At 37.1% G+C, this 25,461-nt stretch overlaps 1 protein-coding gene across 1 annotated transcript in view; it reads right to left on the reverse strand.

Annotated features, from left to right (window-relative positions):
* Positions 1-3,269: 3,269 nt before the first annotated feature.
* The window catches only part of LOC137616337 (uncharacterized), a 93,384-nt gene continuing 71,192 nt past the window's right edge, over positions 3,270-25,461 (reverse strand). Inside the window, exon 4 of the mRNA XM_068345987.1 lies at positions 3,270-13,090. Within this exon, the coding sequence (XP_068202088.1) occupies positions 12,919-13,090 (172 nt within the window). The 3' untranslated portion in view covers positions 3,270-12,918. The remainder of the gene's footprint in view (positions 13,091-25,461) is intronic.

Genomic DNA, 25,461 nt, shown 5'->3' on the forward strand with positions numbered 1-25,461 from the left:
CAAGAGAACTCTAACCCAAGACAGTGGAAGACCAAGGTACAGAGAACAAAGTCGTTTGGTTTGATTTTGGAGTGTCCTTCTCCTAGAAGAGCTGCTTACCATAGAGCTAAAGTTTCTTCTACCCTTACAAAGAGAAAAGTGGCCATTGAACAATTACAGTGCAGTAAGAAGAATTTTATGGTAATCTCAGTGTTGTAAGGTGTATGAGGACAGAAGAGAATGCGTAAAGAATAGGCCAGACTATTCGGTGTATGTATGTAGGCTTTTTAAGGGCTGTAACGTACTGGATGTGTAAACGGAAACATTCTATAGTTCTTGTTGGGCATAACACTGATAAACATCAGTTTTCAGTAGTGACCAAATAGCAAAAACAGATTATCAACATAGAAATTGAAGAGATCTGACAATCATAACTGCTGGAACCAAACATGACTAAGTTCAATAATCCCTAATTTCTCACTAACTGCTAAAAAACAACACAGAAGAATATTAAGTCATAGAAAAATCATCCCATGTTGCATCAGCATCACAACTACTACCACTGAATCCAACAAGTGACTAGTGTACCCAGAGATATTATCAACCAATTTAAGCGGAGGAGAATGTCTTAATATGAAAACTTCTATAACCACAGAAACTGTTCATCTTCCCAAAAGAAGATTTCTAAGGCCTGTAAATAAGAAAATTGTTGTCATCTGATCTAGACTTGACACTGTAAAGGCAAGTTTGTCGTAAATACTTGAGCTGAGAAAGGCTTATCATAATTTGAGTTGGTGGATTCATTGAAATGACCGAATCTTACCCTAACGGTCCAAAAAGTTGGATTCTACAACACCACCATGTGACTGTCAACTATTAGCTAGAAGGAAGATGAGGAGAGTAAAAGACCATATATTGGCCAGTAAATGGTTACCTATATTATTAGATGTGCAAGTACTTTGACAACAGACTATGAGACCAGGCTATGAAGGACACCATGCCAATGTTTATTTGAAAATACCAACTCTAACGCTGTGGACATTACCTTTTTGCCCAAGCCATAATCCAAACCTTCCAGGAGCTTCCAAGAGCATATTCAGATTCAGTGGGTTTGAGGTCAACAGCATAAAGTAGAAAGGAAAGGTCTTGAAACCTCTGATCTCTCAAGCTCAAAATAAAGGTGCAGAGTTGTTGCTCTTGATAACCTTTCAAGGTGAGGAATAGAAGGGAAGTAGAATCTTCCATAGGTACCAATCTCCATTGGAGATTATGAAATAGAGCCTGAAGAGAAGTTGAAAGCACCTGTCAACTTCTCTAATCTTTAATGGAAAATAATAATAGCAACAATAGACAACAACTGGACTTTCAAAACCTTGGATGCACAGTTCCTAACTTCATATTGGGAACTGAAAATCCACACAAGATGCTGAATGTTAAACATAGTGTACTGATCTCTTGATTATGACTGGAAAAGATTATACATCTCCTTAAGAGCTTTAGGATTGTAGCATTCCAAGATTAGTGTGTCCCAGTAAAGGTGCTTGATCACAGTACTTGATGATGGGGTAGACTGAGGTCATTTAAGGGAAATGAGTGCAAAGAGAATATTTTTTTCTGGATGAGGAAAGAATTGCTAGAGGTGGCATCAAATGGAACTTATCTACTTGCTAGGAGAGGCAGCAGAAGTAACAATCTGTCATCTGAGCAGTTTATGAGCTTCAGCAGTCAAAAAGGAATAGGGTTACTGGATGGGAATTTGAATCATTGGAACAAGGTGCTGACAATGATATACACTTTGGATGAGGCACCAAAAGAAGCAATGCAGTAACTATCATGGATTTCATAAAAGTTAAAGCATGGATATCTGTGGCAACTAAATAAAGTAATAAAATATACAACTGAAAACATAACTTTGCCCTGAAACAAATTGTACCAAACCAACCAATACCCCCGCTCTTTGAGAAATCCAAAACGACTAATTCACGTCCTACAGGAAATCTATCAACGAGAAGAGTAAAATTACTGCCAGTTCTCTTGTTCAGACAGTATCTATAACGTTTGAAACGCTACCAAAAGACTAAAATTACTGCCAGATCTATGCTCAGAAAGCGCCTATAACGTTTAAAACTTCTCCAGAAGACTAAAATTACTGCCAAATCCAAAGACATGACAATGAATGAGGCAGGGGTAGAAAGCTAACAGGCTCGTATGTTGAAAAAAGGTATGGATGGAGGATGCAGCAGTACAGCTTGATAAGTTCTTGGGGTACAGGACTGAAAACTTAACGGGTTAATTCCTCATCAAGATAAACACGAGGCATTGAAAAATCAGAACTTTTTAACTTTTAAAAATGCACATACAGGAGAGAAACAAGGTATCAAAGCCTCGTTGGAAGGCTTGCAACTCAACAGCCACAACATGGTTCACCCCGGCAAAAGAATCAGGAGTAAGCATCAGAGAAAATGTTCGTAAATGTTGAACAGTAAGAAAGATTGTCCACTGTCCACCCCTTACTTTTACACTTAGTTCACAAAATACACACTGAAGATAGACATTTTTTAAAGGATACACAAATACAGTATTTTGGAATTAGGCACAAGTTCATTAAAGCACACTATTCAAGAGTGATTACTAATACTTATATAATTTTTCCTTCCGAATTGAAGATTTAAACTAATAAAAAATTGGCCTGACAGTAGTAAACAAGAAAAATAAAATCACACTGAACAAGAAAAGCCCAATGGTGTTAAAAATAAAAGCAGAACAATTTCAAACTAGGTTAAATTGGCATGACAAAATAACAAAGGGTAATTCCACAGAAAAAACTATGGAAAACAACTTAAGACATTAGTAAATTTAGTAAATTTGATGCTTAAAATCAGCTTGAATGGCAAAACATATATGTACAGTATAGTATATAAACAATCCCCATAAAAAATTAGCACAAATCTATTTTCCATTAAAAACAAAATTTGAATATTGTTTTATTAGTTACTGTAAGGTGAAGTGCCAGTGAATGCCATCAGCCCAACATGCAAATGATTTAAAATATTATACTATAATGCACACATCACTTTTACAAAACCAATATAGAGCAATGATAACGAGGAGTTTAAGATGGACGAGAAGGCTAGTATTTATTCTTTAAGGCAATATTATGGAGCAATAGAAAATACTAACATGGTCAAGTTAGAAAAGCTACTTATAGGTATTTACATTGTATTCTTTTCCCTTAAAATCAGGTTGGTAAAACACAAGGTAATATAAAGGTTGAAAATCAATACATAAGATAAGGGATTACTTTATTATACATGCCCTCTAGTGTTTAAGGTCATACACAGATCTTCCAGTAAACCACACAGCCTTTGTTACAAACACACATTTTCCACAGACTGCAATCATGAAGCAGGTACTTCTCTCTTCACAAAAGTATTTTGAAATTTAGTCGTTATATAAATAGAATGACTGGTAATCAAGAGATAATCAGATCAGGAGAACTTCTACAGCAATGATGAGCAAAAAATCTTCCACTTTAAAAATTCATATAAAATTTGACAGTTTGTTGAGCAGGATAAAATAAACTAAATTTTACTTATTTTCAAAAAGACTAACACAAAAATTTGTATGAAATGAGGCAAATTATTAGAATAAATTTCATGTCTTCCACAAAAAATAAAGGTTGCATTTACGGTGTCACCTTGCGTAATGATCGAAGTATCTCAACTATATTTTTATAACTTTTGAAAGAATATTTAATCTCTCCTGATCTAATTACTCTTGCTGGTCATTAACATTTCTGTGGTCTAGCTATTCAAAAAAGCAAAAGCCAATGTAGATGAATTTCATATACCTAGTGATGATCCTATTTAAATATATAATTGTATCCCTAAGGAGTTGCAGCGAAGTTGTTACTTCTAACAGTGGAATGCAAGTCCCAAAAATGTAAAGCTAAGATAATACAATCTTAGTTCCATGTCTGAACATGGTAACATCTGGAATATTTACACAAACTGCATGGTATAATTGGAATACATTACACTGATATACAATCAAATTTACCATGGACTATATGGCTTCTATATCACAAAATTGTCTATTGACAACATAATTATTGTCACTGTACAAACAAATAATAGAATGTTTCTGAGATATATTTTAAATGGTTGCACAATGCATTCTAATTTAAAGATATTGATTACAACTGTCTCCTACCCAATTGTAATGTTTGACAAATTTACAAAATCAAGATTAAAAAAGCCCATTTTTTGGAATATATACCACAAAAATACTAAGTTTTACACATGTATTTACAATTTATTCACAGCTATGTATATGCCATTAAAGTATATAGACAACCTTGAGTTAAATGATTTATTCTCTCTCATCTAAGCCTGGAAGAAATTCTGCCTAATCCAAATTAATCTGTACTGAAAATTATTGTACAGTACGGAACTAAATACAAATATTGTTTACAAAACTTACTGTTGTAAAATAAGGGGCTTTGCATCACAAGACTGCACAAATCATTTGAAAAACCACCATCACTGACCTAATTAATAACAACTGATACACCATTTCCAGTTTTAGATTCTATTGTGCTTTAAAATTCCCGTAGCTTCCCTTCATGAAAAGTCTGCTTTTAATGCACACACTTTAATATCAAAACAAAAACTGTATACCAACAAAAAAGTTTGTACACCTAAAGAGATTTCTTTACAACTTATCACCATCGGATGTGAGACCAAATAACTGAAACATCTGCTCCAGAGACTGCTGCCCTTTCTCAGTCTTTAAGTACATACTGAACTGGCAATCCCATAAACATAATAGGCAAAAGTAAATACATTATCACACTTATTTCCTTTATAAAATTAAAGCTCTCATACATGTCCAAAGCATTCCATTTCTAATACTCACTACTATCCAGTACCATGCATTATGTACAATTTGAAAAAAAAAATGGTGAATCAAAAACAGTATTAAGGCATATTATTCTGTTTTGTTCTGCCAAAGCTAAGATCTGGCTTATAAACATAGTTACATAAAAAGACTATTCTTTGGAGAAATATATTTTAAAGTTATCAGTATGACCACTCTAAGGAATGACATCAAAATGCTTTGCTTAGTAGCTCATGAAAAAAAGAAAAAAAAAATATATATTCTGCTGCTTTGCAGTTCATAAGCACATTTTAAAAGTGGTACTTAAAGTGTAATAAAAATATGCTTCAGACAATTTTCATGTCATACAATGATACCACACCAACATGTAAACATGAATACTGGAAAAGCAAAGGTAACTAGAAAATAAATTGCAGAATCCTACACCAAAAATGGAGAAATATCACAACATTTAATAATATCTACTAATGACTGCATTGAAACTTCACATACAAGTTGCTCTTAACAGAACTACTTTCACTTAATATTTTAAGTATCTATAGCTCTACCTCACTGAGCATCTAACACCTTGTGTTTCTGAGAGTAAAACTAACAACAGATGATTCCTTCTTGTGAGAAAAAGGAAACTCCAAGAGGCAGCACAAGGTTATATGTACACATTGTTTCTCTAGGGATTTCCTTTACAATTAGCTAAAATATGACTTTCTCTTCTTGCTCGTCTTAATGTATATGGTAATCAAATCCAAAGCCTCCAATGCCACTTTGTTAAGAACTCAATATTAAACAAAGTCTACATAAAAAAACAATACGACTAGGTTATTCCTATGAAATTAATAGTTCACAGACTATTGAAATTAATGCCATTAAAATAAATCTTCAGTAAACTTCAACCTGCCGTATCTTGCACATCCATAGAAATTACTTTAAAACACCAAAACATAATAGCAGAGGAAAACATTGGGCACCACAAAAAAAAAAAAATTAAATTAAATAGTCGACACCTCAAAGTAACAGCTGAGATAGTAAAAAATATTTATCATGAATCAACAAGGATATTCCTTGGACTGCAATGCTATCTAAATGAGATCCTTTCCATTCAAAATCATCATGAAATGCTCTGCTGTATTAAGTTACATGCATAGGAGATTAGTAGAAATGCCTTTTTATAGTTAACAAAATGAAGTATCACATTCATTTCAAAGCTGTCATCAAATGCTTGGAAATAAAATTAATGTACCCAATACAGAAACCTTAAGAAAAATTAACCTGGTTTTTATACTAAAGACAAAAAATATATAAAATGTACATAATTTTATGTCAGCTACAACAGTATATTTTTGGTTATACTACTTTCACTGGTTTTGTAGCAGCTTATTACTTATACTGTAATTAAAGTATACTACTGACTTTAAAAGATCTATGATAGTTAAAGACGAAACACTTCTTACATAGAAGGATATTCAATAGAGATAAAGGGAAAATAAAGAACGTAACCTAGACTTCAAATCTGGGAATAGTAACATAAAACAAAGTCTAAGACAAATAATGCAAATTACATAAGTTAAAGTGTGTGAGCAGAAAAAAAGTACAAGAATAAAAGCAAAATTGTGCAGACAAGTGCTCTTTTTTCTCTTTTGCCCTTCCAATCTTGTCTGCCTAACTTTCCTTTAAAATTTTTGTCTTTTTCATTTTCCTTTCACATACTCAACTTCCATACTTTGTACTAAATAGAAGTAAGAACTGCATAGAGTTGAAGATGAAAATAAATATTTATTAATAAACGTAGTACATCATGAGAGACAGAAAATAAGACTTTACAGTACTCCTCTTGTCTTAAAATTATCACTACAGCCAATAATAAAATGACTACACAATTACCCTGGCATTATCTGCCAATATTACACCTCAACATACTGGCACTACTGTATACCAGATAAGTATAGAAAATTCACAAACAAGCTGGCTCATCACTGTATATTGACCTCCGGAAAACCAAATAAAATAGTTTACTGCCATTATATCAAATCAATTCTATTATACTTTTATTTAAAGGAATAACTATTACCCTTCATATCTATATAACTCAATCTATGTTTATATTTATATATATCTTCATACTACATTTTTACATAACATGATTATATAAACTTATACAAAATCCTTCAGTATTTAAGAAGCAATACACTATTATCACACAGAAACAGACTTAGATTCAAGGAATTATGCCCCTCTAAAGAATTAAATTACTTTGGAAGCATAATGGTGCACCCAGAAGTTTATGACCCATTTTGGTGGTTACATAATATTACAGATGGACGAACACGATCAATGAGAAAAATTATAGAAAATTCAATCAATAACTTTAAGATAACACAGTATAAATTTTCAATTAATTACCAAAACTAAACCCTCACATATGAAAGTCCATAATAATTGTTGACTTAGGACTATCTTGGACTTAGAAATTTTACATGATGACTAGGATTACAATCTTTTTAATATGAACTATCGTACATACAATTCAAGGTGATTACATCAAACTTGAAGTGATCCATGCTAATAGCAATCTCTTCACTCATCTCTGATGACTATTCCATTTTTCAACTCCCATTGCACTTGAGAAAAGCAACTTGACCGTGCCTCTTTGCAAGCTGACCATGCTTAAAAGGATTTAAGTAGCATGGCAATAAAGTTCTTGAAGGGAAAGGTATTCTACAATTATATAATACTGAACTTATACTGGGAGGAAGAATCACTATTAACTGTACAAACCAGATGGAAAACCACATTTAAGCTATATTACACTTTCAAATACCCCCAAAACGTTTCAACAGTAAAGTAATAAAAAATATTAAAGAAATTGCCTTGCATATTGATGACATTAATTTGTCAGTACCTATAAAACTATAGAGAGACTTGTGGAAAAAAAATAAATAAAATATCCGATTTTTGTTCTAAAAAGTCAATTACTTTCATGTTAACATGTTATCAATAATTTTAAGACTACAGAGTCACATTTCTAGAATTTTAAGGGCCTTGCCTGGGGCTAACTATGAAACTTTAATTACTAATCAATATTTCCTTTAAAAATGTAATAATTAATTCTATTCCAAAATTATTACAACTTGAGAGCTTAATCGTTGGAAAGAAAATGGTGAATATTCTTGAGGAAAAAAAAATTATTTGCTTACAAACCTTGAAATTTATCAATGGTTGAAAACTGTTCTTCTGTAATCGGGAATTGGTTCATGAAGGTTATTCCTCAAATAACCATTGGACAAACAGGTGTTGCCAATTCGGACGTGATCAAATGATTGCTGTGGTGTCATTAAAGTTCAAATGTAGATTACCCAGATCAATTGGATTACCTTCTCAAATTGCATATCAATGACTAAAATGGGTCCGTTATTTATAAATACAGTACTGTATTGTATATTAGACCATATTTAATAAATTATAGTTCCCAAAAAATAATAATTACTAAATAAAATTAAATTTTAAAAGAATTGGCTGAAAACTACATTTACAGTATTGTTCTGCATTCTTGTATTGGGTCATGTTGATTACAATTCAAATTATATAGTGTAACAAGTCAAACTAGTTACAATAATTATTTTCATACAAGTGGTCCAAAAAGAGTTTGTCATTTAAACCAAAAAAAGATATTTCTTTAAAAAAAGTTGCATTGCAAAAGTTAAGTTAATAGTTGCAATAATTGTTTTCATAGAGATGGCCCAAAGAGTTTGTCTATTAACAAAAAAAATTATTTTTTTTTTTGGTGTCGTCTAACAAAATTTTTTTTTTAAAGTTGCAAAAATTACAGTAAGTAATAGTTATAAAAAAATTTCACCCCCCTTTCTATAATAAGTGCAGGAAAATTTTACTACAATAGTAGTCATCCACTTGACTGGCTTCTTGGATGAAAATATTGCAGCTTTATTAACAGAAATTCTCACCCTTACAGAGTGCAAAAATTCTAACTACAGTATATAAAATAAAAAAGTATTGTTTTAATATTAAACCACATAACCCACTGTATTCAGATACTAATCACAAATTTATTATGCAAAGGTAATGAGGATACTGAAGGTTACCAAAATTCCCTAAGACATGACCTGCATCGTAGCAAAATCCAGATCGCTAACATTAGTCACCAAGATTTACAGTATATTGTACTAGATAAATCAATTTAGGATTTCTCTGGAATAACCTCGACATATGTCCTTGCCATGATAAAGCATGAAAGAAAAACTTAATTTTAAACTAAAACTTCATTTTAAACAATAAAATATCCTTATTTAGGGTTTGTTTCTATTTCAACAGTAGAAACATTAAGCACCTGTAAGAAAAAAAGTCAGTGACAGCCAGTGAACTTAAAACGCCAGATTTCTAGCCCAATAATAAGATATAATACTTTCTAAGGAAACTATAAGGCTCTATACAATATTACTTTTTATATCTAATACTACTGTACTTAATAAGATACAAATTTAAAGCTTCATAAAATTTACTAGTTGTATAAACAAAAATATGATAATTTGTTTTCCTAAAGTATATTTCTTGAATAATATGAAACTTTGACCATCACAAGGCTTATTTAAAAAAATAACTAATATAACCATTTTCTGCTACTCCATTACTGAAATGTGGAAAAATAATGTACAAGCTGCCTTTTAAGTTCCGCACAAATCAAATCTGCAGTCATCCAAGAACTACTGATAACCACAATTTCCTATGGCTCCACTTCAATAATTCCATTTATCATTTTGGAGATAAATTGAATTTAAAGATAAGATGCATATACCATACATAGAGTAGGTTGAAAGCAGTAAAATGTGTAAAAGAAAGAAAATACTGAGAAATGAAATAACACGACGAAGAATTACAGCATCTAAAATCTAAACTAAAAATTTGATTCTTTCAAATTCTCATATGTATATGGGTGATCTTTCTCATTTAGTAGAATCAAAATTGCTTAATAACCTTCCCTTCTGGTCATCATATATTTATATGCATGAAATATCCTTATAAATAACCTCATATAATACATGTACAGTTAACTATCCAAAATCCTTCCATAATGTACATCACATACAGAGGTCTCAATTTTTAAAAATGCAATAAACTACAAATTTGTTTGAATTTCATTAGAAAAATGTGCTAAATGCTGTGGAGACAATGGTCTGTCAAAAGAATTAACTTTCTTGCTTTTAAACTGGAATAACACAAATTTCTCTTCTTTAGTAGTGTCAAGCACATTATTTCAAATCTCTTTAATCTCTTTTCAACTGCTTGCCTACATATCAAATTATTTCTTAAAGATCTGTTCTCAGGAATTTCTTTACCCTTACATCTGAGAGTATTTATATAAACTAAGTTATTCAAAATTTATTTAAAGGCTAACTAAACATTTCAATACTATAAGGGAGATTTTCCTCTTTTTCGACAAGACAAAAAGACCTTGATAAACTCCATAGGATGTCAATAATTTTAGAATTTTTTACAAGTTCACACTGCATGTTGATAAATACATCTTATGAATTGATATGCATTCAAAATATTCATATCTTTCTGAAACCCAGAGTTTCTCCATTTGTTAAAACTTTATCGGTGGTCTCCTTTTAATACAGAGATACACTAATCTGGTTCTTTCTCTTGATCAGGTAGTATAATACCTTTATTTAGAGTTGCTCATGAAATTTAAAGAAAATAAAATAGATTTTACAGGGGTACAGAAAGTATGTTGATAAAATAGCAGTAAATCATGAAAATTGGAGTAGTACATTGATGGAAATAATAAAACTTATTGTCAAATACAAACAATAAAAACTGAGCTTCATGCATTCAACTGCAGTTAATCCTGATATCAAGAATGACTTTACTAGTCAAAACTATCAAATTCAGTGAAGAATATTCTATATGCTTACTTAACAAAATAACTGGTATGCAGCTGAATAGTAACCAATAGAGTGAGAGTACAGTATTGATATTAACCAGAAAATATTTCACAATATACTGCCAAACAACTTCAGGCTTCTCTCTCCTTCTCTTTCTAATATGAATATTATCTATTTGTATTCCTTCATTTCCTGATTTATATACCAATCCCTGAACTAAGAACGTAACTTTTTCTTCTTGGCGAACAATCACACAGGTCAACATCTTGGCTGACCCAAGTGAACTACCATGGCCCTTTGGGAAGAAATGGATGCAATGCAGTACAGGTACTGTATAACTGAATAATTCTTGAATACCAAGTGTTTTAACTAAATTCATTTCTAGTTATTATTCACTTCCAGAGACTGCATACAATAACCTTGCTTAGTTAACTTCCTATTAATTACTGTACAAAATATGTGGTGTGGGCCGAGATGTTTGGCTAGTTGGCAGAAGGGCAGGGTATGGAGATTTTAGGTGATAATTTCTTGACTAAAATTTATTTCCAACAATTACCCCAGAAAAGCTTCAATAAGCAAAGAGACTATTTATTGGAGAAAAAATATACGTCCCTTAGTTATCAGGGACCAAAATATATTCAATATATTACTTCCTTGCTTTATATATAGAGATTCTGTGTAAAAATATAAAACCCGAAATATAAATCTTGCATTATAGCCGCATGGAGTAGAAATAGGCTTCAAGTATTGTGAAATTAATTCTTAACAGCTCTTTTCCTCTAATTCACATTTGAAAATGTTCAAGTAAAAATGACTTTCTGGTCTTTTCTTAACTGACAACCTTGCCTTTATAAAGTGGATACCATTACAATTATAAAAAACTAATTAGCATTCACTATAATTTATAGTTAAAGCATATATGTCGGTGAATGACGTTTTACCAATACTGTAGTCCTGACTTAAAAACCACGAATAGCAATCCCCTATTTTATCATGCACGAGTAACAATTTTCTTGAGGGCTACCATAACAACTCAGCACTTGACACGACCTACATCAATGCAAATCCAAGAGCCCCAATATGGGTCACATAGGTTTATGGTATACTGTATTGACATAAATGAAGAAGGAATTTCTCTGAAAATCTTAAGTAGGCTCTTGTAAAAAAGAAAAAGGCATGACATTACGGCTTTTTAAGATAGAAAAAAATTTGCCAGTAAAAATACTACAGCACATTCAACTTAAACTACGCAGACAATGATTTATATATGAAAGTAAATCTCATACATAAACAAGGATATAAATAAAGTATAAAAATCCTCAACAAGAAAGGGTCTCAGCATTATTTTCTACTCCCATCAGTTGCAGTATAATGTGCAAATTAATAATGAACTACAACTTTGAATTCTAATGAATTTCATAAGTTAAGACCTTTCAGTTTTCTTGATTAATCCCCAGAACAACTTTGTTATTACTAAGGTAATTTCAATGCAAACACTACCCTTAAACTACCATAAAATAAATAGATCTTCACGAGTTGAAACAAAATATCTACACATTCACAAGAAAATAATTTTTTTGTTGGATCTTCCTTTCACACAAACCAATAAAAATTCTTTAAGTCTGTATCATAAAATAGGAACTATATGGAAAGAATAACCAAGAATCCATAACAGTACCAAAATCTTCCTAACACTTAATTTTTGTGAAAAAATAAGATTACAAGAAAAGGGCCTCTGCACTAACAAAACACCTTGAATTCATGACAATACTAAGTGTCATAGTCCAAAAAATGCTTGCAACATTCCTTACTTGAAATTCATAACTGATAATTAAAATTCAAGACTAAAACATAGAGCAATATATTTCCATCACGGAAAACTTGAATTCAAATTCAATAAAAGAACAATGCTAGCAAACTGAATCAAATTAATAAGACACAATAATATAACTTTGATAGCTAATGTCTGAATTGAGTTCTGACTCCTATTTATTATCCATAGGTCAGTTGGTACGAGAAAACGCCCTTTTAATCTAATAGCGGAAAAACCAGAATTGGCATCCTTTTAAAATTCACAGGAGTGAACCATCTTAGAAGAAATGGTAACAAACTCAAAGGAAACCCACCCTACTGATACAAATTGCTAACTAGTTCCATACGTATTTAGAAGAGCTGCATCTACAGGTTCCAGACATGAAGGGCAAGTAAAGCTTCTCATCAGCCAGTCATCAATACACTCCGTGTGATAAGTATGCATGCAAGGCAAATATCGCACTCTATCACCAACTGTGAAATCTATCATACAGATAACACACCTGTAAAATGAAATTTTCTTCAATATTAGCTCATAAAGATATACAATTAAATGTAAGAGAAACCATACACTAACTTTAGAAATTATGGTAATAATACCCATACTTTGAGTGATTTATAATTTTCCTAACTATACAAACCCGTGTCTTTAAATAGGGAGTATGATTTCAGCGAAGCTGGAATGCGGCTGTTAAAATTTCTCAATCAGATGTCAGTAGTTGCTGGCTCCAGGTCACTGAGTAGCTACTTTGACCTTCACCTAGAGCTTGCAGGGTGGATGAGGTGGGATGTATAACTTAATTTACTCGTTTGTATAACTAGGAAAAATACAAATTACTTTCAAAATTTGATTTGTTTTTACACAGATACAAACCCTCGTCCTTTAGAGGAGATTTATCCTTAGGTGGGAGGAAGTCCCTGTAACTGAACTGGCTGGATTAAAACCTCGGGATATCATAACCTCAGACGCTAATAAGAGAAAGAGTTGATTTCAATCTATCTCCAATTACCAGTAAATCAGATGATAGGGCTAGGTTCCTATTGTAGACAGTCAAGGAGGAACCTATATCCCCAAGGGGTATATTATTTTCAACGTAAGGGATGGTTTTTACCTTATAATCCATCCTCCCCTTGTCTGGAGAATGGGGGAAAAACACCTCTATCTTAATCTAAAATAGAATAGTAACTCAGTATATAGCTTACCTGCATCAATGTCTGATCCAGCAGCATACATAATGGTTCAACTACTGCACTCCAAGGAAGGAGAAGAAGAAAAGTAAAAAAAGGCCAGACATTCTTACTCTCATCCAAGACCATAATGTTGCAAGCATTATCTTTGACGAGATTCTTCTTGTCCTATTAGGGAGCTAGGTATGCCACACCACCTGCTAAGCTGCTACAACAGGTTCGAAAGATAACATATCGAATGACTTGCGAGTGCATTCCCATAAATTGTGGGCTTGAAAGTTGTCTGCTCTCTCCAGCCTTCAAGATTTGGCCCTTTGAAAGTTTCTTTCTAAAGGCTACTGTAGTGCACCTACACCTCTGACCTCATGTTCACGAGCTAGTGTTGGGTTCCTCCAGCTCACTTGCTGCCTGGGTATGTGCTCTGTTAATCATCTCTGTGTTTTTTATCTTTTTTATCCTACCAAAATGATAAAAAGGTTCTGTAGTCATAGTCTGAAGGGTTGCTTCCACTTCAGGTAGTGTCTTAGTGCCCTCACTGGGCAAAGAAGTAAATCTTCTGGATTGTCAGTTGGTTCCCTAAGAGAGGAGATGGAGGAAATTCAAATCTGTTATCCTTTAAGGCCAGATACTAAGATTTTGCCACAAACTCTGGAATGAAGGAAAGCAACATTTCCCCATCCCTCGGAATAATCAAGTAGATACGATAAGTTGTGCAGTTCTCCTACTTTTTGTAGAACCCAGGGCTAAGACGACTCTCTTGAGAGTTACACCTTGTCATTTGATTATATTGAAAGTTTGAAGCGGGGACCTTTTCAGTGGTCTCAGAACTCTTTGTCATGTTCCAAACCAGACTTCTGAGTTCTCTTGGAGGGAAGGACTACTCAAAACCCTTCAAAAGCATTGCTAACTCCCAAGACAAAGACAGGTCTACGCCTCTCAGTATGAAAACTTTGCTCAAGGCTGAGTGATAGCCTGTCACCACTAAAACTAAAAGGTGCTTCTCTCTATGCAAAAACACAAGTCTACAATCAGTTAGATAGAGGATCTGAGAAAAGTACCCTTTCTATGGCACCAATCACAGAAAATAGCCCATTGGTAGACTACTGTGGAAGATTTTCTAAGGTATTCCAGACATCTCGTGCACAGTGCCTTGCAAAAAGCCTTTCATTCAGATGAGATACGGGATAGCCTCCCCCCATGAATTGCCAGGGATGTCAATGAGTTGTGGTGCCTCTGCACGAAGGGCTGAGTGGCAAGTTGGGCCAAATGATAGGAGGTTTTCTGGCATCCTGACATCGAAGGTCATTGACGCCGATCGAAACCCAAGTCAGCAGCATTAGAAGGTCTGGGTACCATTCTACTTGAGGCCACTTTGGGGCTACCAACATTATCTTGAGGTTTGCGGCGGACAGCATCCTTTGAATCAGGTAACATGACGAAAAAGCAGACATCTAAATTGTACCACGAATGTTGAAATGTGTCCTCTAAAGCTGTAGCCTGATCCAAAATTGGTGAGCAGTGAATCAGGAGCTTCTTGCCGACTCTCATTACAATGAGGTCAATCGTTCGGAAATCCCAAAAGTCAAGAGGCTCCTCGCCACTTGAGGATGAAAGGACCTCCCTGATTCGACCGCTTACCCCTGTCAACTTAAAAGTGTCAAGAGAGCAATCACATTCCTTTTGCTGGGAATGAATCTCGCAGACAGCTCAACTGAGTTGTTCAGTGCCCACTCATCAGCCTGCATTGCCAGCTCACAGAAGTGTTATGAAACAGTACCTTCTTGCTTATTGACATATGTCACTACAGTAGTGTTGTCACTGATCTAAGATACAGAGTACCCAGACTGGTCGTGTTGGAATGACTTTAGTACCAAGAAAGGTGCTTTCAGTTTCAGAATATTGGTATATAGGCTCTTCTTCTCTTGTGACCAACGACCTCTGACAAATTGTTACCTTAGATAAGTGCTCGCAACATTCTTTTGATGCATCCAAATTAAGAAATAAATCTGGAGAAGGACACTCCAAAGGAGTTCCTTCAGGAAAGTCTCATCTCTCAGTCGTCAATCTAGATCAAACCTCGCCTCCAGTTCCACAGGAACTAATTGATGTGGTGGGTCACATCTTGGTGACCAGTGTCTTTTCAGATACCACTGAAGTGACCACTGATATACGTGAAGGAAGAGCTTCTCTGATGATGACAGATAACCCAGTAACTGCTGCCAATGAATTATTGGCAGATGGTTGTAACACGATCGGCACATGAAAAGAATCTTCCTTTTTTTCATGTCTTCTGCTTGGGCGTGAGGCTGGACTTCTCCAGATTTACCATGATTCCTATTTTGTGGCAAAAGGAGAAAAGTTTTTCTTGATATCAAAGGAATTGCCTCAGGGAGAATGGGAGGATCAGTGGGGGAATTTTCTTAATGACTGATCAACTAGGCTCTGAAAATATGCATCTCTCAGGTCCAGAGAGAGCATACAATAATTCTTCCATTTAGCAAATTTTACGGTGTTTGCTGTGTCCATCTTGAAAGGAACTTGTAGCACTAACTCGTTTAAGGCTGAGAGGTCAATTACTGGGTTCCAGCCTCCAGTTGATTTCTCCACTAGGAATAGTCAACTGTAGAAACCTGGAGATCCATCCAGGATTACTTATAGTGTGGCCTTTTCCTTCATCTTTTGTACTACTGCCTGAAGAATCAGCTTTTTTCAGAAAAATGTTATTTTGATAATAAAATAAATTTTTGAATATACTTACCCGGTGATTATATAGCTGCAACTCTGTTGCCCGACAGACAACTCTACGGTAAAAACTCGCCAGCGATCGCTACACAGGTTGCGGGTGTGCCCAACAGCGCCATCTGTCGTCCAGATACCCAGTACTCAATGTAAACAAAGACTCAATTTTCTCCTCGTCCCACTGCATCTCTATTGGGGAGGAAGGGAGGGTCCTTTAATTTATAATCACCGGGTAAGTATATTCAAAAATTTATTTCATTATCAAAATAACATTTTTCAATATTTAACTTAGCCGGTGATTATATAGCTGATTCACACCCAGGGGGGTGGGTAGAGACCAGCAATATATGTTTACACTTTTATGAGCTAAGAGTTTTTATTTCATTTTAGAAGTTATCAAAATAACAAAAACAAAATAAATAGGTACCTGGTAAGGAAGTCGACTTGAACAATTACTCTGCCTTTTAAGTACGTCTTCCTTACGGAGCCTCGCGATCCTCTTAGGATGCTGATCGACCCCTAGGATCTGAAGTATCAAGGGTTGCAACCCCTACAACAGGACCTCATCAAAACCCCTAATCTAGGCGCTCTCAAGAAATGACTTTGACCACCCGCCAAATCAACCAGGATGCGAAAGGCTTCTTAGCCTTCCGGACAACCCAAAAAACAACAATAAAAACATTTCAAGAGAAAGATTAAAAGGGTATGGAATTAGGGAATTGTAGTGGTTGAGCCCTCACCCACTACTGCACTCGCTGCTACGAATGGTCCCAGTGTGTAGCAGTTCTTGTAAAGAGACTGGACATCTTTCAAGTAAAATGACGCGAACACTGACTTGCTTCTCCAATAGGTTGCGTCCATTATACTTTGCAGAGATATATTTTGCTTAAAGGCCACGGAAGTTGTTACAGCTCTAACTTCGTGCGTCTTCACCTTAAGCAAAGTTCGGTCTTCCTCACTCAGATGTGAATGAGCTTCTCGTATTAACAATCTGATAAAGTCTGACCAAGCATTCTTTGACAAAGGCAAGGATGGTTTCTTAACTGAACACCATAAAGCTTCAGATTGGCCTTGTAAAGGTTTAGTACGCTTTAAATAGAACTTAAGAGCTCTAACAGGGCATAAGACTCTTTCTAGTTCATTGCCTACGATCTCCGATAAGCTGGGGATATCGAAAGATTTAGGCCAAGGCCGAGAAGGCAGCTCATTTTTGGCTAGAAAACCAAGTTGTAGCGAACAAGTGGCTTTTTCTGACGAAAATCCTATGTTCTTGCTGAAAGCATGAATCTCACTGACTCTTTTAGCCGAGGCTAAGCATACCAGGAAAAGAGTCTTAAGAGTGAGATCTTTCAGGGAGGCTGATTGTAACGGCTCCAACCTGTCTGACATGAAGAATCTTAGTACCACGTCTAAATTCCATCCAGGGGTAGCCAAACGACGCTCCTTGGTGGTCTCAAAAGACTTAAGGAGGTCTTGCAGATCTTTATGTTTGGAAAGATCTAAGCCTCTATGCCGGAAGACCGATGCCAACATGCTTCTGTAGCCCTTGATAGTGGGAGCTGAAAGGGATCGTCCTTTTCTCAGGTATAAGAGAAAAACAGCTATTTGAGCTACAGAGGTACTGGTCGAGGATACAGAAACTGACTTGCACCAGTCTCGGAAGACTTCCCACTTCGATTGGTAGACTCTAATGGAAGAAGCTCTCCTTGCTCTAGCAATCGCACTGGCTGCTTCCTTCGAAAAGCCTCTAGCTCTCGAGAGTCTTTCGATAGTCTGAAGGCAGTCAGACGAAGAGCGTGGAGGCTTTGGAGTACCTTCTTTACGTGCGGCTGACGTAGAAGGTCTACCCTTAGAGGAAGACTACTGGGAACGTCTACTAACCATCGAAGTATCTCGGTGAACCATTCTCTCGCGGGCCAGAGGGAAGCAACTAACGTCAACCTTGTCCCTTCGTGAGAGGCGAACTTCTGCAGTACCTTGTTGACAATCTTGAACGGTGGGAATGCGTAGAGATCCAGATGTGACCAATCTAGGAGGAAAGCATCTATATGTATTGCTGCTGGGTCCGGGACTGGAGAGCAATAGATTGGAAGCCTCTTGGTCAGCGAGGTTGCAAAGAGATCTATGGATGGTTTTACCCCAAGTGGCCCAAAGTCTCTTGCACACATCCTTGTGGAGGGTCCATTCGGTTGGAATTACTTGCCCTTTCCGACTGAGACAATCTGCTATGACGTTCAAGTCGCCTTGGATGAACCTCGTTACTAGGGAGATGTCTTGACCTTTTGACCAGATGAGCAGGTCCCTTGCGATCTCGTACAACGTCAGTGAGTGGGTACCTCCTTGTTTGGAGATGTACGCCAAGGCCGTGGTGATGTCCGAGTTAACTTCCACCACTTTGCCTCGAAGGAGAGACTTGAAGCTTTTCAAGGCCAGATGTACTGCCAACAGCTCCTTGCAGTTGATATGCATGCTCCTCTGACTCGAGTTCCACAGTCCTGAGCATTCCCAACCGTCTAGTGTCGCGCCCCAGCCCACGTCCGATGCGTCCGAGAAGAGAACGTGGTTGGGAGTCTGAACAGCCAGGGGAAGACCCTCTCTTAGGTTGATATTGTCCTTCCACCAAGTCAGACAAGACTTTATCTTTTCGGAAACCGGGATCGAGACCGCTTCTAGCGTCTTGTCCTTTTTCCAGTGAAAAGCTAGATGGTATTGAAGAGGACGGAGGTGTAGTCTTCCTAGTGACACAAATTGTTCCACGGATGACAGCGTCCCTACCAGACTCATCCACAGCCTGACTGAGCAGCGTTCCTTCTTCAGCATCTTCTGGATGGATAGCAGGGCTTGATCTATTCTGGGGGCTGATCGTCTTGTTGTTCAGCAACGTCCTCATCAGAGGGTTCCTCATCCGAAAACTGATGAGGAAACGGCAACGGAGTGGGCAACGTCTGGCTCGCTGAGTCCGGTCGCACTGGTGGATGCGTGACGGAGCCGGACGCAACATCATGGAACTGCTGCACAGTCTGTGAACTGTCAACAACCATGGGTGCGCGAGGAAGCACAGCGTCAACCCGAGACTGTCTAGACCGTCTGGGTTGTGCAGTCAACACCCTACCGGGTTGCTGAGGTTGACGCACTGCGTCAAAACAAGTCACCTCTGCTGGTTGTTGAACGTCCTGAACGTCAACAACCACCTCCGAGCGTCGCTTAACGTCAACGTGCGGCTGGCAACCCACACTGGGTCGCATCGGTGGAGGAACCACCTCAACTAGCAGACGCGAGTAGGTTACCTCAGCGTCAACAGGGCGCACAACCGACCGGTTGGAAGGTTGTTGGCCAGAAGGTTCGGTAGCAACCTTCTCCGCATTAAAGTCCTCTATCAAGGACGCAAGCTTGGACTGCATGTCTTGCAGCAAAGCCCATTTAGGGTCTACGGGAGCAGGTGTGGCTACAGACGGGGTTAGCGACTGAGGCGGTACCGCTTACCATCCCTGAAAGCCTTGTTATGCATGACATAATTGTACAGCAAAACTTCAAAGGCTCGAAAACAGCTGTGAAGTTGACCTGTAAACAACTTGGAGCGTCTCCTGGCCAGGCGCCAGGGAGAGTCTACGAGAATTGAGAAGTCTATCTGGGCAGAGGCATGAACTCCCAAGCCGAGAACTTCTCTCGTGTCATATCAGACTCTCGCTCTATAAACCAGTTTAAAAGAAGGGAAAGCAAAGGCTGTATCCCCCAAACTCCTCCTGGTGAAAAACCAGTCGCCTAGCCAACGTAAAGCTCTCTAGGAGAGCGAGAGAGCACTAGCTTAAAAACAACGGCTTCGAAGTAGCTAGGCCTAGTGTAAGCTCTGACGTTTAGGCGAACGAGGAGCAGCAGTTACAAAAAGATCCGGACAAAGATCCTTAAAAAAAATCATCATGATTTAATTAAAGTCCATAGGAGGCTAAGCAGCTTTAGGCTCCTCTCCATCTGACAGAGTCCTCAAGGGAATATCAGTAGGAGGGGGAACAGCAACTTCCTCATCTACAGGAACCTTGTCCGATAAAAGCTGAGTCTCAAGCAAGGGAGAGACCTACCGTGGTGGCAATGCTTTACAAGCAGAGTCCACACTCATTGGTGCATTAGTAGCGGACCAGAACGCAACGTCATGTAACTGCTTGACAGTCTGTGAACTGTCAACAACTGAACTGTCAACCACAACAGGTGCGTGAGGACGCACAGCGTCCACTCGAGACTGCTTTGACTGCCTAGACTGAGCAGTCAAAACAACTCTAGAATGCGGAGGTTGACGCACAGCGTCAAAACAAGTCAACTCCGATTGTTAGTGAACGTCTTGAACGTCAACAGGAGCATCAGCAAGTGGCCTAACGTCCCAATGCGGCTGAAAAACCACACGAGACCGCATCGAGTGTGGTTCTAAACAACCTGACTGACGTGACTAAGCTACGCCAACGTCAACAGTAAGCACAAAGGAACGTTAGGTTGGCTGAAAGCCAGGATATCGATGAGATAAACGGCTAGACTCAACGGACTAATCGGCAGAATAGTCTTCCATAAGGGAGGCAAGCATATACTGCATGTCTTGCCATACAACCCATTAAGGATCAACGGAAATGGTTGTGGTAAGAGACGAGGGTAACGTCTGTGACCGCAACACTTTGCCAACAAAAAAAAGACTCTCGGAGTCTGTGTTACGCTTTTGTTAGGCGGCGAGCAGTTATCCGATGACTGCATAGGGTCAGAGCTGTCCTAATGGTTGTAACCAGGACGCTGGACCTGTCCTGAAAGGACTGACTTTCGCTTAAGGGCTTCGAAACCTTGTGACAGGTTTCTTATGCGAAAAGCCTTCGGATGACGAGGAGAAACAACGTCTCTCTCGTCTTATGGTAGGGGAGATCTTGGTAAGATACACCCGATACCATAGAGGGAAAACGTCTGTTCGTTGATCAAGGCCTCTCGAACCCATAAGTCGTTTGACATTACTTCTCCCCTGGGCTTGGGAGCATGCAGAGGTCCCGGACTAGGTGAACGACAGGCACGAACAGACGAACCCTCGGACGCAACACTGTAACACTTTGCGCATATCACTTTATCACTTCGATTTTCTGTTTTGCACTTATTTCACTGAAATCGAAACTTTTACTGATTTCTACCTGAAACACGCAATTCTACCCTTCATTAAAAGGTAGTAATTGCGAAATCAGTCGTATAATGCAAGCTCATTAATACCAGCAAAAAACAGAAAACATATTTTAAGATAAAAAAATCAGTGGCTGGGAAAGAGACTAAACACTAGTTCATATAACTACGTTTTCAATCTCTCACCGCACATAGCCTGGGGACGAGAATAAAAAACTAAAAACGTTTTATCCTTCCTCCCCGTACAGCGACTAGGGACGAGAGTAACTTGAGAACAACGTTACCCGCTTGAACGGAACGTTTTCTCTCCTCTCTTTCCCTCCGTCTCTATCTCTCTCTCTTTCTCTCTTGATTTCGCACCTAAGAGAAGAGCCCAATTATATCTCGTCAAAAAAAACATGTTATTTGACTAAAGGAAAAAACTGAAAGGTTTTTCAAATAAAAAGTTCCTTTAAAATAGAATTTAAAACATTTAAGCTAAGAAAGAATGAACAAAACGTCAGAATCGATTTACTCTTACTGCAAAGTGAAACCGTGATACACTCTCTCTCTATCGTAACGATAGAGCGCATGTTGAACGTCCTGAACGTCAACAACTGCGTAGCATAAATAAACAAAACGTTAGTTCATCTTTGAAAACAGTACGAAGACTATCAAAGAAATTCTTTCATAAAATATTACATTTAAAAAGTTTTAAATCCTTTAAAAGCTAATTACGATATAAAGGGCTCAACGTTGATTAACTTCGGTTTCCAAGTTAGGACCGCCTACTCTCAGGAAAGGTCTATATAAACAAAACATTAAAATTTATTTTTATATGTTTATAATAAATGGAAAGTTAATCGAAGAGGCCTAATAAAGGCGGAGAGATATAAAATATATAGAGGAAAATCTATAACGTGATAAGATAATTACTAAAAGCCTAAACACACTTCTGTCTAAGGGAAGGGTCGGCCATTTAAAAGTGAAAGAAAGTCCATACTCTCTTTGTCACCATAATTAAATCTATCCAAAACGAGTTCAAGATTTAAGATGAAGATAAAACACCTGCATAGCGAAAGCTCAAAACTAGAATAAAGTACTTCACCAATTAGTTGTGAAAAAACTCCAGTTTAGCAACAGCGAGTAAGTACGTCTTGTCGATAGCTCGACAGAGAGAAAAAATTGAGTCTTTGTTTACACTGAGTACTGGGTATCTGAACGACAGATGGCGCTGTTGGGCACACCCCAACCTGTGTAGCGATCGCTGGCGAGTTTTTACCGTAGAGTTGTCTGTCGGGCAACAGAGTTGCAGCTATATAATCACCGGCTAAGTTAAATATTGAAAATTCAGATGGTATAACTACAACTTTGACGTCAGAGTCTGAGTAAGGGGAGGACGAAAGTGAACGGGAGGCGGAATCACTATCTGAGGACATTCACTGTAGTCCTCTGCCCCATGGTACTGCCACCTTGCCACCAGGTTGCTAGGCTTCGCCCTACTCGTGGCAGCTGCACGAGGAGATTGCCTTCCCCAATGGATTCTAGCTATTCCTCTGGGCTTGGTAAAACAAGGATGAAAGGGTTGTGCTTTGTTTACAGAGTTAAGTACCAGTAGTGTATAGACAACTTTAATAATTATAGCAGTAAAATCTAAAAATAAAAAATCAATAGTCTTAGATAATATTTCTGTAGCAAAGTATTTCAGGAAAGACATTAGTTAAAAATAAATATAACTGTGAACTTAAGACTTACACAAAACAACAATGTTGCTTAAAGCAAGAAAAACCACACAAAAATGCTAAGATTGTTCTAGTATCCCTAAAACAGCAAACAACTTTCAAAATTCTATTATCCATGAAACACCAACCAACTTTCAAAATTCTAGTACCCCTGAAACCCTAAAAAACTATCAAAATTCTAGTATCCCTGAACACCAAAAAACTATCAAAATTCTAGTACCCCTGAAACACCAAAAAACTATCATAATTCTAGTATCCCTGAAACACCCAACAACTATCAAAGCAAGTGTTGTGTGTTATAATCTTTATAACAAATCCAATGTCTGTGACTACAAAGGCACAGCAGCTGAAAGAAAAGTGAGTTGACAAGTCGATTGCTTGGGTTGCAACAATCGGCCCCTCAACCTCGAACTTCCAATCAATTACTTTGTTACCAAGGTATATCCATACAATGGGCAAAGGTTTCTATTCTTGTGGGAAAAATTTTAGTTATTTATTATAACAGACTGTGCATTAATAAGATGGACATTAAAATCTATTACAACTGTCAAATAAATCATGAATGTTCAAAGACCAGAACATACATCCAAGTACAGTAATAAGTTGAAGCTTTATCAAGTACTGTACTCAACCTTCCCTGCCCCATTTACTGATCATATCTCGACATATTTTTACATATAAAGGTAGGTGTATAAGATTACTTATAATTCCTTTCCTTTATCTCAATACTGTACCACTTCCAGTACCCAAAGAGATGACATGGGTGGCTGTGGTTAAGTAAGTAAACTATGTTTAATTTCTAATCTCAGGCACTAATTTCTGCGATAACCTTTAAGTTTCTGATATAAATACATTATTGCTATTAGAGAAAAAATATGGAGGAATATAAATTATTTTACCTTTAGATTACAGTGTACTAAATCATTGATAAAATGTACAGTATATCTTCACCTCCATTTCATAAATTTCTACTTTATATAAGCCCCTGGACTTGTATCCTGCTTTTCCAACTATGGTTGTAGCTTAGCAATTATGTTATTTTCATTAGTAAAATAAATTTTTGAATATACTTACCCGGTGATCATATAGCTGTCAGCTCTGCTGCCCGACAGAAAAACCTAAGGACGAAATACGCCAGCGATCGCTATACAGGTGGGGGTGTACATCAACAGCGCCATCTGTCAAGCAGGTACTCAAGTACTCGATGTCAACACAGAACCAATTTTCTCCTCGGCCCACTGGGTCTCTATTGGGGAGGAAGGGTGGGTCCTTTAATTTATGATCACCGGGTAAGTATATTCAAAAATTTATTTTACTAATGAAAATAACATTTTCCAATATTAAACTTACCCGGTGATCATATAGCTGATTCACACCCAGGGGGGTGGGTAGAGACCAGCATATATGTTAACATTAAGAGCTAAGTATTTCGTATTTCATTTTAGCAGTTATTCAAAATAACAAACATAAAATTAATAAGTACCTGGTAAGGAAGTCGACTTGAACAATTACTCTGCCTTTTTTAAGTACGTCTTCCTTACTGAGCCTCGCGATCCTCATAGGATGCTGAGCGACTCTTAGGAGCTGAAGTATGAAGGGTTGCAACCCATACTAAAGGACCTCATCAAAACCTCTAATCTAGGCGCTTCTCAAGAAAGAATTTGACCACCCGCCAAATCAACCAGGATGCGAAAGGCTTCTTAGCCTTCCGGACAACCCAAAAACAACAATAAAAAGCATTTCAAGAGAAAGATTAAAAAGGTTATGGGATTAGGGGAATGTAGTGGTTGAGCCCTCACCCACTACTGCGCTCGCTGCTACGAATGGTCCCAGGGTGTAGCAGTTCTCGTAAAGAGACTGGACATCTTTAAGGTAAAATGATGCGAACACCGACTTGCTTCTCCAATAGGTTGCATCCATTACACTCTGCAGAGATCTGTTTTGTTTGAAGGCCACTGAAGTTGCGACAGCTCTAACTTCATGTGTCCTTACCTTCAGCAAAGCATGGTCCTCCTCATTCAGATGGGAATGAGCTTCTCGAATCAAAAGTCTGATATAATAAGAAACTGCATTCTTCGACATTGGTA

Source organism: Palaemon carinicauda, chromosome 22 (assembly GCF_036898095.1).
Source record: "Palaemon carinicauda isolate YSFRI2023 chromosome 22, ASM3689809v2, whole genome shotgun sequence".
Classification (NCBI taxonomy): domain Eukaryota; kingdom Metazoa; phylum Arthropoda; class Malacostraca; order Decapoda; family Palaemonidae; genus Palaemon; species Palaemon carinicauda.